Source organism: Strix aluco, chromosome 20, assembly GCF_031877795.1.
Source record: "Strix aluco isolate bStrAlu1 chromosome 20, bStrAlu1.hap1, whole genome shotgun sequence".
In the NCBI taxonomy this organism is placed as follows: Eukaryota; Metazoa; Chordata; class Aves; order Strigiformes; family Strigidae; genus Strix; species Strix aluco.
Genome location: NC_133950.1, coordinates 14,200,235 through 14,215,093, shown reverse-complemented (window position 1 = coordinate 14,215,093; position 14,859 = coordinate 14,200,235). Strand labels below are relative to the sequence as shown.

At 52.0% G+C, this 14,859-nt stretch overlaps 1 protein-coding gene across 11 annotated transcripts in view; it reads right to left on the bottom strand.

The window, feature by feature from the left end:
- Nucleotides 1-7,195: 7,195 nt before the first annotated feature.
- Nucleotides 7,196-14,859, bottom strand: part of DAB2IP (DAB2 interacting protein) — a 243,972-nt gene continuing 236,308 nt past the window's right edge. For 10 of the 11 annotated variants that reach the window (XM_074846348.1, XM_074846349.1, XM_074846347.1 and 7 more), the window contains 2 exons: nucleotides 14,268-14,355; nucleotides 7,196-12,626 (listed from right to left, as the gene is read on the bottom strand). In XM_074846348.1, coding sequence (XP_074702449.1) covers nucleotides 12,459-12,626; nucleotides 14,268-14,355 — 256 coding nt within the window. In that variant the 3' untranslated portion in view covers nucleotides 7,196-12,458. The remainder of the gene's footprint in view (nucleotides 12,627-14,267; nucleotides 14,356-14,859) is intronic. The other variant, XM_074846345.1, reaches the window with a different exon arrangement.

Below are 14,859 nucleotides of genomic sequence, written 5' to 3'. Positions count from 1 at the left end.
CCTCATTTAACCTCCCATTGAAGAGATTGTATCACATGGTATTCAGCTGAAACCTATTACCTTGCATGCCCAAGCATATCATATTGAATTACCTTCACCCATAGGCCTGGAGTGTTTGCTAATAGCTAATGGCATCTTTTAAGTTTGAGGTGATTTATTTGAACACGTTTCTATTTCGTAGTGCAGTGGGGGTGGCACGTTGGTGTTTTAAGCAGAGCTCAGTGAGGGCATGCCAAGGGGCTCTGCAGTGCCAAGGTCACAGCAGCCGAAGGCCAGCTGGCTTCGCACCTCCCGCGCAAGGGTACCAGTATTCCCATTCCTCACCACCGGCCCAGACAAAGCAAGCGTTAGTAACTGGGAGTAGGTGTTTCTGGCTGCATGTAGCAAGAGATCCAGGAGGTCACAGCACCTCTGTGCCTGTCTGCCTGTTGTCACCGTCCCCGGGGTGTGGGGGAGCGGGCGGTACACCCGTGTGTCCCGCAGTTTCCCGGGAAGGAGGTGACATGCCACGGGCTGCCCCCGCGTGCCGTTCCTTGCCCTCTGCCTTGACTGGCTTTATGGGAGATGATTATTTTTTGCGGTTCTGATGGCAGAAACAAGTTCACTCGTGTCGTTGCTGATTTTTGACAATTTACTGCAGGTGTAGGGTAGAATTGGTATGAAATTGCTGTAAAGGACAAAATCAAAAGCCTATTATGGTAGCGTGATGCAATTTTCCCTCCTTTTCCTCCTTCTCAGTGGAGTATAAAAGCCCTTCTGCAGGTCAGGGTCAGATGCGGTAATCGGCAAGCCAGGGCTGGACGTAGTCAGGGTCTGGGGTGTGAGCAGCTGTGCTGGGGGCACCAGCCACAGGGAGCTGAACTACCGAGGCGCTACGGCAGCAGTTCAGGAGCAGTAGTTGGGGCTTTTGATAACTGGGTGGTTTCCATTGTGCTGCAGAAGCCCTGTCCAGTGTGCCCGTGACACCCAGCCAGGTGTGTGCGCTCCAGCCGCTGTGGGCTGGTGTGTAAATAGCCCAAGGACAAAGCGTAGGGCCAGGTGTTGCCAGTCATGTGAAGGAAGGAAGGGGGGCTGTGGCTCTATAAACCTCCAGGCTGATTTTTTACCAGACCAGAGAGGTTTCTGTTAAAAATCAACCCCTTGTTAAACTGTTTGATCCTTGCGAGGTTGGTCTGGTAGGAGCTAAGCTACCAGATAAGTGTGCACATACGCCGCCCATCACTCACTGTGTGGTGGGATGGGGGGATATTCACCTTTGTGCCCCTCCAGCTCCCTGAAGCCAACAGCAGTGTGGCAGGAAACATGCTGGAGCTGGGTGTCATCTGCCTGCCTGCAGGGCTGAGGGCTCACAGGGACCCCAGGAGACAGTGGGAATGCGAGTTACGGACACAAACCCATCCCCCTGATTTGTAGTTTGTAGACTGAGTCTTGAGCCTCATGTTTGTCATCTTGTCATCCCAGGTCCCCCCAGCATATCGCTCTCCTCACTCGAGGGGTGAGGGAGGACCTGGGCTTCCAGGAGGAAAAATAGTGACTGTAGTAAATCAAAGTCAATCAACTTGGGATCTCTGTTATTCAGGTTTCATTCCTTGAAGATGTGGCACAGAAATCAAATGGTCGAGGTTATTCAGTTACCACTCATACCACCAATGGGGAAATCTGACAGTGTAACGGGGCTGCATCAATATTATTTATGTGGAGAGGAGTTGTGCTTGCTGTCAGGTGGGAAGCGGTAGAAATCCTACAGGTGTCCAAGTCTTTCTCTCTCTTCCCCTCACCTCCTTTTTTAATAACCGAATAACCTAATCTGATGTCTCTCTAAGATCAATAATAGCACAGGGCACATAATGACAAACTGGAAAACGTTTTCCCCGGAGTGAAATCTCTCAAAACAGAGCCTGTGAGCAGTTTTCATCCTAATAGAGCCAGACAGAGGTAGCACGGCAGGGAAAATGAAAGCAGTGTGCGGCTGGCTCCTGCTGCCCTCCCGCTGCACCCACGGTGTTCTTAAGTGGTATTTCAGGGTGGTGTTTAGGAGCTGGCTCCTGCTCAGCAGCCTGTGAGCTCCCCCATGTGCTGCACAGAGCTGGGGGTGTTGCCCTCTGTGCGGGGTGCCTGGTGTGGAGGCTGCAGCCTTGACCTCCCAGCCCCTGGGCAGAACTGTTAAGTTTGAAGATATGTCTTGTCTCCGCGGGTGCTCTGACTCCTTAACATGCAAGGTGAGATGAGCCGGGCTGCGCGAGAGCTGCCGAGGTGCTGGTGGGGAGGGACACGCCGCCTCTTTGGGTCAGGAGTTGTTAAGTATAGCCCCAGCATCTGGCACAGGGATGGTCTCTGTGGCCAGCGTGGCTGATCGGGCACTCAGCAGTAGTTACCCGCACGTTACAGCGCAGGTCGGAGCCTCTCTACGTTTCATCCATTCTGGGGGCAACGTTCATGAACGTTGGTTGTCTTCAACCACTCAGCACGTTGCGCCGTGCGGTACATGCCCATGGTGCCTTGGCCTCTCTGTGCCAGCTGTAGCTGCTCCCTGGCGCGTGTGATGGTTTGCCGGGGGCTGGGAAGTGGCTCCTTGGGTGGGGATTGCGGCAGCAGCAAAAGCAGAGGGGGCACCACATGGCACAGTGTGGAGGCAGTGACTGAGGCAGCTGCCGCAGGCCAGCAGCATCAAACACGGGCTCTGCAGGATTTATCTGCCCAGTGCCAGAGTGCTGCCTGCCAGCGTGTGGGAGAGGAGGAGGATTAGGGAGTGTTCTGCATAGCATTTCACACTTCTTTGAAAAGTAATGTTAATTACACTTGCTACGGACTGATCTGCTGTCTGTTCTGTGCCTCCTCCCCTTTTCCCCGGGTACCCAAAGGGCCAAGAGGGTCACCTCATGCCCCCCTCGCTCCAGTGCAGCCACCTCCGTGCTGGAGATGCAGACTGGACAAGGAGCGTCCTTGGCGTGCCTGGGTTGAGCCGATACCACACGCTGATCCAAAGGAGGGACATGTCCCCTTTCGGAAACCCTGTGCAAGTCCTTAGGCTGTGCAGTGAGCGCTGAGAAGTTAAAAGCGAGGGGAGTTTGTTGCTGGGAAGGACTGCAGCCTTTGTCCCTGGGGCAGCTGGTTGTGTTCCTCCCTGGCACGCTTGTGGTCACCTCTTCTTGCTGCGGTGTCCACACAGTGCTGGCCCAGTGCTGGCTGCAGTGGGCTCAGGTCAGAGCATCTGAGCGTCTCCATCCCGGCCTGGCTGCGGGCCAGCATGGCCGGGCCTTTCTGCGGGACATGGAAGTGTGGGCAGTCAGTAGACATGGGTAAAATAAAGTTGTGAACAGCAGCAGGAGCTGAAATAGCAACATCAATAGCAGTTTCCAGATAATGATCTAATTAGCACAAACAACAAGTTTCCACTAATGACTCTTGTTCTTCCAGTCCCTTCCTTTCTGCTCGCCTGTCATTATTGACTTCTCTGGCAGGGAGCGGCTACGCTCCCCCTGTCTCTGGGGCCAAGGCTTCACAGGTTTGTTTACTGGCTGGCTTTGAATTACTTCTCCAGAGGATGTTTGCTCTGGAGCTTGGGCTGATGTGCGTGGGATGGCTGTGCGCAGGAGGGGGAGGGAGGAAAATCAGCTGTTTGGCTTTTGTAGCTTGCTAGAGGCCTTGGGAAAGTTGTGCTCCTACTGCATGTCTCCAGTTGTAAAAATAAGGATGCTGACGTTCATCCCCTGCAGCAGAGTGGGGGAGCTGACTGCTTGTGAGGGGCTTGGGAAGCTGTGAGTGAAAGATGCTTGGCAGGAGCAGAGCTTGGAGATTATTATCAGAGGAGCAGAAACAAGCTGTTTCTGTCCATGCCCTCCATAGCTCTAAACCTCGTCTCTGCACCTCCCTGCCTCTCTCCCACTGGAACAGGAAGGCTCTTTTGTGCCATTAAGGCCCCAGCTTGACCAGTATTGACTTAATGTCATCATTTGCTCCACTGTCAGTGGCCACTGTGGTGGCTGTTGCTTTGTCCTCAGCTGTGTGGTGGGCAGGACCCCCGCATTTGCCCATTTCCAAGGTACTGGAAACCTGCGGCTTCCCCAGGTTTGAGATGGTGGCTGAGGGGATCTGATCCCTGGCAGATGCCCAGGGGAGCTGTGGCTGCTCATTTCTGGGGTGTGCGAGGTGCAGCCAGAGCTGAGGCCAGCATGGATGGGACTCACCCGGACAGGAGAGAGGGTGGAGCAGAGGGAAGGTGGGAGAGTTGCTGCCCCTCAGCAGTGTTGGGATCCTGACCAGTGAGATTGGCAATGAAAAGCTGTGTTACAGACTCAAGGCAAACACGCTGTGTTGGGAATGAAGTGGAAGCTCATTCAGAGCTTGTTCTGGGTGGCTGGCTCTGGAGAAAGCCAGTGCTGGGGTGCTGCGTGGGGACAGCACTCCTGGGGATGCCCACGCTCACCCGTGTCTCACAGCAGCCTGGTGTATCAATATGAGCCAGACTTGGTGAAGTAGAGAATGGAACGAGCCTTTTCCATGGCTGTTTGTGTTTCAGTAACTTTTCAGCAGGGCCTCTGAGCCTGCACTCGTGAGGGGATCTGAGCTCAAGTTATTTTTTTTTCTTTTGTCTTAATCCCAAGAACACACTTGCCCCCAGGCCCAGCCGTGCGTTTATATGCAGGGAGCATCCACCTCTGTGGCAGCAGTGACACGTCTGGGGCTGGCCAGGAGTGAGGGACCCCCCCATTTGTTTCTGTGTTGAGTTTAAGCTTCTAGTGACAATGGTGAGAAGAGCAGGTCTCTGGAAGGCTGTGCTGTAATGGGGGGGTTACACACACATACACACAAAATCCTGAAGTATTTTTTAACTTTCTTCTCTTCACTGAAGGTCTTTCAAACCAGCTTTAGCCCACAGACGAAATCACTTTGCAGTGATGCTTTGTTCCGTATGATGTCCCACTTTTATGTGCCCTGCAAATGAGGATTTTGGTCCACTCTGGTCCATAAAATCACCAGTCCCAAGTGTTTAAACATCAGGATTCTATCTGTAAGGCTGACTTAAAAAGCATGACACTTAGAAATTATTTTAGAGGATTGTTTTTAAGTTTGTCCTCTGCTTGTTAAGGTTTCAGGGTGTCACTGCCAAACTTTGCCCTGCATCTGGAAGGGCTGGGACTCCCAGCACAGGATCAGGAGAGCTGCTGGATTCATCCTGTGCTTCATGCACACATTTCATAGAGTTTTACTCTTTCTTTGGCCAGTGAGTTTTCCTCGGGTGGTCTTGCTCAGGTGCCCCAGTGTTTGTAAAGGACGGCCAGCCCCATGTGCCCGGTTCTGACATCTCCCAGTGGCAGTTGGCTTTGCTGGGGCGATACAGCGGGACCATGGTTGCACCACCTCAGCCTTGTCTGGGCAAAGGCTCTGCTGCTTACTGGGCTGTGGCTGGTACTGGAGAGGATGTTGGCTGGCACCGCCAGCAGTGCACAGTCTAGTGACTCTCACTTACTGAACTCGGTACAAACCTGTAACGGTGCAATTACTAGAACATCATTATTGCTGATGAGTCTTGGGCTCTTCAGATTAAAAAACCCTCCCAACACACACCTCTGGGTCCCCAGCCTCCCAGCCCCCTGTTCCCGTTGTTCTGGCTGCTGATCTGCAATTCAGCGTCTCGCTTCCCCCAGCCTCTGCCCTTCTTCTTCGGTGCCTGTGCCTGCTGGGAGCGGCTGCAGGCGGGCGCCCGAGCCTCAGGTGCTGAAAGCTGTCAAGTGCACAGAGATGTTCTGGGTGTTTTCAGCTGAGAGTTTAGCTCTGCTCTAATGAAGCCGTAACAGCCCACTAAAGAGGTTTTATTCAAATCAAGGTGTTCTTGAGCAATCCCTCCCTTGCAGCAGCTTTTGAGATGCCTTGTGTTTCCTGGGCTGTTTTTTTCTTTCTCTCTCTCTCTTTCTTTCAACCTTCAAAATCAACAAAGGTTAAACTTGGAGACACAGGAGCTCGCCAGCCCAGCCTGGTAACACTAAGGAGCAGATATGTGGGTTGGTGGAGGTGGCACAGGACCTTCCCGAGGGGGCTCGGGCTGTGGGTGCAAGCGTGGTTCAGGCGATGGTCTCACCGCGGTGCCCAGCAGCAGGGAGGTGGCCAAGGCTCTGGCCATCTGCAGCGAGGACTAAAGGTTCAAACGTCCCCCAAAGCACAGTTTCAGTGCCTGGGTGGGTTGCGAGGAGGCGTCAGGCATTATTAGCCCTTGGGTACTGAAGCGTCGAGCACTTGGTGTGGTGTGGAAGATGCTTGGGGCTCTTGTAGCCATGGTGGGAAGGGCAGCAGGAGCATTTGCTGTTACCTGGACACTGGGGAGGTGCTGGAAGAGCTGCTGCTCAGGGACCTTGACCTTGAGGTGGTGCAGGGAGGAGTGTGAGAGCAGGACAGGCTGTGTTTGCATCCTTTTAATGGAAATGCTGCCTTTGTGCTGCCCTGTGAAGGGCTAGAGGGCTCCTACCAAAAAGGACCGATGCGGTTAAATGCAGGCGACTGTAAAATGCTGCAGGGTGGCCGGAAAGGGTCTGGGGGGGGGGAAGGCAGGAAGGGCCCAGCGGGAGGATTTTAGTCTGGGTGGCTTTTGCCTTTGCTTCTTGGGCAGCTGCCGGTTCCTGGCAGAGGCAGCTGGGAGCCAGTGGAGCCCAGCGACCAGCCTGGGCCCAGAGCTGCCGCCACGGAGCTGCTGTTGGAGCACAGGAATAGCCACAGGCACTCTCCACATCCCGAGTCATTTTGATGCAGGCAGCCTGTCTTCCCCCTCTCGGAGGAGCTAATTATCGTGATGTTAATGAGACAGAGGTGCTGATGCTGCCCAAGGTTTTAATGACTCTCCTCCAAGTTTTCCGCTACTTTTACAGGAGCGACAGAAGCAGGGTGGTTTGGCAGGAGAGGAGGGCGGGGGGCACACACAGGCAGGCTGTGGGCAGCAGCAGCCCTGCCTGCCCGGGTCGGCCGGGCACTAACTAATTCGCTGCTGCGAATGCCCAAATCGGGGATGTGGCTCCTGGTTTGTCCCTCCCCGAGTGCCCGGCCCTCCCGCAAAGCTGCGTGATGGGGGCTGGGTGGGAAGGTGGTGGTCAGCCAGGCCATCATCTGTCTGGGGAGACAGGTTAAACAAATATTCGTGTGTGTGGCCAGTGTGTGCCAGGATGCTCTAAAAACTGGAAATGACTGAGCAGAGGTGCTGGAGCACTTATGTAAAATATCTAAATAAATCTTTAATATTTCTAATTGCAAATGTACATAAATTGCACGGCCACATCATTTCTTTGAACACCAACAACTTTCTCTGTACATTATTACATAGTTTAAAAGGAGCTGAAGGAGATTCAGCAAACACTTCCACTTTGCTTTTTTGTTTTTAAACATACTTACAAAAAAAATTTGTTTTTCTTTATAAGAGGATATAAAACATAGCGACTGCTTATCAGGAACAAGTATCAGCCTAAGCAGATATACAGAGAGAGGTATATCTTAAGACACAGTGATGTATGATAAAGGAATATGTGAACATGGAGACTGCACTCTGGGGTACTGGTAGCTGATGCAGAACCACATGGCATTTACAGCAATGTCACAGCTCAGGTGATCTGTGAAAGTCAATGCTTGAACGTGACACTCTTTTTCAAAGCATGGTTGTTTCTGAATGTTGTGCAATGCCCTCAGATTGGATTTGGTTTGTAAAGCCCATGAGCTGCATGTTAGCATGCTGCTGTCACCCTCCCTCTCCCCCCATGTGAAATCTTCCCCAAGGGAAAAGGAAGAGGCAGCAGTTCTCTGAGCAGGGTTAGCGCAGGGCTTGGCCGCACGTCCGAGCCTCGCGGGTGAGGAGTCTCCTCCGACATTGCCCAGAAGAGTCAGAGACCTCCCTGGAGAGGGGCAGTGTCCCTTCCTGTGGCTAGTTAAGGGATGTCCTGGTGGCCATGGGGCCACGCACCGACCCACGTCAGGTCCCAGTGCTGGCCAGGCTGGAGGCCTGGAGTGCTCTGAAGGCAAAGCTTTGGGGAGGAGGGTGGCCCCACCAGCCACAGCGTGCGGGAGGGCCGGAGTGCTGCACGGGAGCCCTCCTGCCCGCCCAGTGACAGTGTCACAGTTGTTCCCTTGGGACTTTCTGCTTCGCGCTCTCCAGGCAAAGCTCCATGTCCGGGAGTGGGCAGGGACCTCGGTGGAGCTGCTGGGCACAGCTGGTCACGGGCATCTCCCCAGGGCTGCTGCCCCTGCCCTGGGATCGTGGGGGAAACGAGCCCCTTGCACGTCACATCTACTAACAATCCTCTCCTCGTTCAGCACAGAACAGACCTCAGTGTTCTCTATTGCATCTGGGGATGGACATTAGTGACGGGGAAAAGCCTGAACTTTGAAAATGAACAATCACGTGCTGATTGCTTTCCTAGGAGAGCCTGTGATGCCTCGATCGGGTCCACCAAGTCCCTTCTCCCTTTAGGAATATTTGTAGTAGCAGAACCTGCGTCCTGCACCCTGCAGCAACCTACGGGGCTGGCTGCCAGGCCAGAGGCTTCAGCGTGTTCTCACAGTGCAATCAGTGCTTTACAACTGCAGAAGCAGGAAACAAAACCAACCAGACTCAAATGACAATGCAGAGTGACGCAGGACTCTTTGGATGGCGGCAGGATTTGCTTAAACTGGTGCAAAAGGGGCTGGTGACTACACTGTAGGATTAGTTGGCCTGGGGAAGGACGTGGGTCCCTCCAATCTTTTGGCACTGAGCCATGATTCCTGTCCAAAATGATGATACTTACAGTCTGCAGAGACCTTGGGATACTGTTCAGTCCATTTCATCCCCCTTTACACAAAACTTTGCTCTTTTTTCAGAAGCGGTCACTACAGTTTAACAAAACCCCAAATCAAAACTCTTAAAACAGAATCCTTGAGGTGGACCAACCCCAAATCTGGATCCCTGGCTGCTCTCCCTTCCCCTTCCCCCAGATCCTCGAAGGGAGGAGGCTGAAATCATAACCTGTGTCTGGATCCAGATTTGCTAGTGTGAGTCCACCTCTCCGGAACAGCAGTGAGATACAGCCAAATCCTGACCGAATAAGCAGCACCAGAAGTAAGTTACTATATACAACTGTTAGTGAGATAGATACGTTACAGTAAACACTGAAAACATTTACAAAAAAATATTAAGACTTGTATTAAGATAAAAATCTGAGTGTGTTTTTGTTTTGTTTACACTTTGACGAGTTTGCACTAGAACAGCCTCTTACTGTAGGAAGCGCAAGAACGAAAAAGAAAGTGGAGCTGCTCACAAACCGTTACGGCTAGTGGTGGCTTTGCCCTGGTGCCGCACGCACCTCGGGGGGCTGCCTCTGGTATTGCTACGCCAGGTACCAGGCCCGAGGCCATGTCGGGTGGCCCGGCCAGGCAGGGCTCTGGCACGCTCGCTGGCTCCCTCGCGCTCGCTCACACACACGCGCACACACACACACACACATAGATAAATGTACAGTTTTATAAATAACAGAAACACAAACTGAAGTAACAGAACTGAACTGAGCCTGGATCTTAAAACCAACCCCCAAACCTTTGCAGGGGTCACGTTTAGGTCCAGTTGTTGAGAGTCGCAGGGGAAGGAGACGGGGCAGAAGGGCGGGGGGGGAAGCTCTACTGTAACAAGACTTTATCCTGATTTGAATTTCTTTTCGTACTGGCTCAGGAAACTAAGCAACAACTCCAGAAGGTGTTGGCACTGGAACTTTTAGGATTTTTATAACTCGCTGTGGAAGGATTTAAGCGTTCCTGCTATTTCAGCAGAACAATGTTTGTTCAGTAATTTGCAAGTCTGAGGTTAACCAGGAGTTTCTGACAGATCAGGGAAGGGGGGAGCAGTGCCTTGGCTTATGGTTGAGAAGATTAAGATGTACTGTGCTTAGCTTCAGTACTAAACAATTGTTTTGTGGGCGTTTCTTTTTTTCCAGCTCTTACGGAGAGCACTGACTGCATCCCAAAATTACTTCCGTGTATGAATGGAAACATGCTGCTGGTGGGGCGCCTGCTCCCATGCCCTGTTAGCATTGCCACTCCTCTACGTTACGTCTCTCTTGAAACACTTCCAGCTCTCGCAACACAAATATTTTGGAACTCAAAAAACAATCAGCTCTAAACATACAACTCAGGGCAACAGCGGTTTAAAATAGTCTTTTTGCAGGGTTCTTATAATGGGTTTGACTCTGAGACAGTGGCGGATGTAAGTGCACGTACCCAACGGTTCACAGTACCCTGTGTATTCCTAACCTGTCTGGGTCTTTCTCCAGTTGTAACCTTGTCAGTTTTGTGAGGTTCTTCAAAGCCATCTGTGCTAGTCTCCAAAATTCAAAGGTGACTGTACTTGTCATAAATACTTAGTTATTACTTTTCTCTGAGGAGCTCCGTTTGGGGTCTGCTCTGTGATTGCACCACTCTGCAGGCGTTGGCGGGGCGTGGAGACCTCGGTGCACCACGTTCGCTCCTCCGAGGACCAAGCTGCACCGGGCTTGGCCCAGGGCTTCCAGGGAACAGAAAAACGTTTAGGAAAAAAAGCATCTTTAATTTTGAAAACAAGTGCATGTGGAAGAATGCTGTTAATGAGCCTTATGGCTGTGGGGCAGCATGGCAATGCAGAGCTTACTGGCAAAGTGTCCTGCTCAGGCAGCCTAGGTAGTGTGAGGCTGGAGACGGTACCTAAGCTGTGCAGAGCTCAGTGAACATCCTAGTCCCTTTGACTGTACATTTACACATGGCAGGAGGAGCTAGGACAGGCGTTGAGCAGTGTATTAAACTTTAGTGGGAGGAATAGGCAGATGTCCTGTACACTGTACACTGTCATCCGTATCTCAGAGAAAGCTTTCTGGCTCTTGGTACGAGTGACCTGCTCTGAGAGTGGGAGTCATGAAGTACTAACTTAAAAAAAAAACCACAAACCAACAAACACACCGTGGCGGCAGGTCAGCGGCACAATCCCCCGTTAAGGAGGTGACCCCTCCGCTGAGCGCAACGTGTCTGAATGTGCCGAATCTGCGTGTTTCAGCAGTTAGGAAAGTCTAATCCTGGCTTATGCCTGCACAGTGCTCCTGACAAGGGGGCTTTCGGTGGTGGCTGCTGTTCTTGGTGGTTACTCCCTTATGACCATGTTTTACATTCTTCGAGCCGGTTAATTTCCATGCAGTGCTCACTCCCAATTTAAAGAGGACAGTATTCCAGAAAATGGGATCTTTTTTTTTCTAATGCATACTGTGAAAGAAAAGAAATACAATTACCGATCTTCATGGTTCTTCAGGGCTTTTTTCTTGTTTCTTTGTCTGTTTTTCTCCCCAGAAATAGCACAAATCTCTGCACAGAGCATTACATCCCCATAACGAACCCTTTGTCAAGCAAGACGCTGGCCAGTTCACGTAGCCCCTCACTCCCCCTCTACCGCAACGGGCACCAGGAAATCCAGCCCCTGTACCTCATTCACAGCTCGGGGACCAAGCTCAGGCAACATTTACTTTATTCTGTGGCTAGGAGTATTGGGGGGGGGGTGGTGGGACACAGTGCCCTGGGGCTATTGCTTACACAGACTCTTCCCCATGATTTGTGAAAGAGCAGAAGCTGTAGCGAGGAATCAAGTTGCCATTCACCAGGTGCCAGCTGCTCCCTCCACTTGCGTGCCAGAGCCTGGGGCTTGCTCTGCTCCCCTGGGCTGCCCAGGCCCCCCCAGGAGCCCCAGCCATGCCCTTCTCCACTGCCCCAACACACTGCTTCCCCACGCAGCACCCCTTCGGCTACCGCATCGCACAGAGTGTGCCCTGACCCTTCAGCTGGACTGCGCTCCCTAGATGGGCAGAGTTAATTAAACACTAATGAGCGGTGTAAATGCCCTGCGGCCGGTCACCCGCTGGAAAAGTCAGTGGCCTCCCAAAAGCCACCTAAGGAAAGATGGCCAGGCTCGGCTCGGGCTCTGCTCTGGGAGAGGGCTGTGCTCCGGGGGGAGGCACAGGCGGAGCGGGCCAGGCTTTGCTGCCAGCCCTCGTAGGGCTACATCCAGCAGCACGCTTTAACTGGGCTTACTGGGCCACTGCCTGCTGCAGGCTCTGCCCAGCTCCCTTCATTTCGCTTACTGCAATGACAAGGACGTTATTCCTTGCTGGGAGGGGTGAGGCATATCCTTTGGGCCGTTTAGAAGGAAAAGGTTACTTTTGTTTAAACATTAAACACTGATTTAAATCCAACAGTGACAGCGTTTCTCAAATATATGTTATTTCCTTATGCCACTCATCTCACACTCGATCTTTCCGTCCCCTCAATGTGCTGGCATTAGCATCTCCCACAAAGGCTCAGTCAAGCGCGCCGTCCGCAGTAAGGAGCTGGTTTCTCTGGGGGGAGAGAGCAGCCGTTCTTTGAAGCCGCGGCTCACACCTGCTGCTGCACGGTCTCTCTGGCCAGGCCTCCTCTCCTGCGGCAGCACCCTCCACGGGTTAACAATTACTGCTGTTTCTGAATTCTCCATTCTCTGTAATCTGCAATTTAGTTGGGTTTGTGGGGGAGATCCCATTACGTGTCTGCATGCTGTACCTCTCTTTCAGCTGAGTAAGGGCACTCATTAACCGTGCGTTGGCAGCATCCAATGAAGCAATGCGTTTCTCCTGCAAACAGACAGGCAGAGGGGAACGGTCAGTGGCAACGCGCAGGGACCCGTCCCTCCGCGATGCCAGGGCTTGTCCCGAGACAGCGACCCAGAGGCCTCTTGGCCCAGCACCTTCCTCTCTTGCATTCTTAGGTGTGGGGTTTTTAAGTGCTATACAGCATTTTTTGAAATCTGCTGCTAGGAGCAGGGCCACACATGCCCTTTGCCTGTGCGATGTGAGCTGAATTCATTTAGGCATCCTGAACAGAACGGAGATAACGTGGTTTCTCTAATTCTTCAGTTATACAGAAATTCACTGTGTTGTTTGCTCTAACTGCAGCTGTTACAAAGATGGTAAGATTTCTTTTTTAAAACCAAGCTCTCCCAAGATAGTTATTCTTGTCAGTGTTTAATTGATATTGTTAGTGTAAATTAATAGTTTAAATGACTTGTGGCCTCCCAGGATGGCTTTGATGGCAACTCTCACCAATTACAGTATCATAAGGATGGGAGCAAGAGCTTCCCTGTTGCAGCCTGACTCTGCCACTCCTGTTCTTTGTGACACTGAACAAGTCATCAACCTCTGCCTGCCATTAGCACAAGGGAACAAAGCTCAGAGGGGCACAGCAGTTTGCCTGCATCTAACTTTGAAGGTCCATGTATGAACACGTCCAAGACTGCAGTACAGCCCGAGGTGACACAACAAGAACACGTTAGGCTGTGCAGGGCTCGTGGCAGGGCCCTTGCTGGTGACACGGGAGGTGGCAGGGGACAGGACAGCCTGTGCAGAGCTGCTGGCATGCTGCTGCAGCCCACACCGCTCCCACCCTACGGACACCCCGGTGTCTGCTGGGCTTTGCCGGACTGCAGAAGGGAATATGATGATTTACTAGCTTTGAACAGATTACTCTACAGAAAACCAGTGATTCTTTTGACAAAATTACTACTGTCTCATCTCCTTTTTAATTAGCTATACAGCAAATTAGTCATGAGTAGTGACTCACAAGTGATTAATAGGGTTGTTAAGAGTAAGCCTAGAATATCCTATCACTTAGCCACAACCTGTAGGAAGGCCCAGCTGCTGAGAAGATGCTGATCTCTGCCTCAACAAATTAAAAGCTTATGGACTGTATTTTTAGATTCTCTTTTCCAACCACAGTGTTTTGCACGTATCACCTGATCCTCCTCTCCCATTGTAATCTATAGCAATAACTGAGCTTCCCAATCCTGCAAGCCACAACCCAAAAGCTGAAAAAACACGTTGGTTTTGCTCTGGCCAGGCCTTGTGTTCCTTGTATCCAGGTCCTGCAAGCATTACTGGAACATGCAGCACCACGCAAAGCTCTGGGGACTTCAGACTGAGCCAGTGAGGATATGATCCTTCCGCAAACTGACTGAATTGTGGGCATGATCCTTCCACAAACTGCCACCCCCCACATCCTCTGTGTCACCTGCCAAGCTCCAAGGCTGGAACCAGCTGTACAAACGCAAATGCTGGGACAATAAATCGCATCCTGCTGAAGTCTGGCCGGCCCTGTTGCTGACTGCAGCTTGGTGCTGACTCACCCACATGCACAGTCTCGCTGCTGCATGGCAGGGAGGCTGCACGTTGGCAGACTCACCCTGAAAAGCACTGCAGCCCTTGGTGTCGGGGGCTCACCTGTGCATCGATAATCTTCTGCTTGGAATCCACGGCAGCCTGCATTTCTGCATGGTCCTTCTTTAATTCCTCCTCAACTGACATCAGTCTGGTAGCCAAACAGACAAAAAACCAATTACATTTGTTGGGCTCTGCTGAGCCCAGATACTTATCTCATACACGGCTAAATCAGCCGCCCAGAGTGAATGATATAGATCATGTCCTCGTTTAGCCCTTGACACCAAGGAAGCAAAGGGGTGATGTACATCTCTACAGCACAGAGAGATGAGAAATACCAGCGAAGCCAGTCTACAGCTGGAACTGGCCTCACGCAGCAGCCCCTGCCATCCGTACCAGGTCAAACCACCTCATCTGACATCGCAATGCTGAGGCACACACAGAGATGCTCCCAGGACCCGCAGTTGTGCCTTCAAGCACAAAGGAGACTCACGGTCATGGGCACTACCTCTTCTTACACACAAACCAATAGCTTAGAACCAGTCTTTGTTCTGGCACGTGCTCTTCGCCAGAGATCTCTACAGCAGACTGTCCCAAAGCTTAAGTGATACAGACCAGTGAAGGCTGACCCGTTTATGAGGGCTGATTAAAAGCA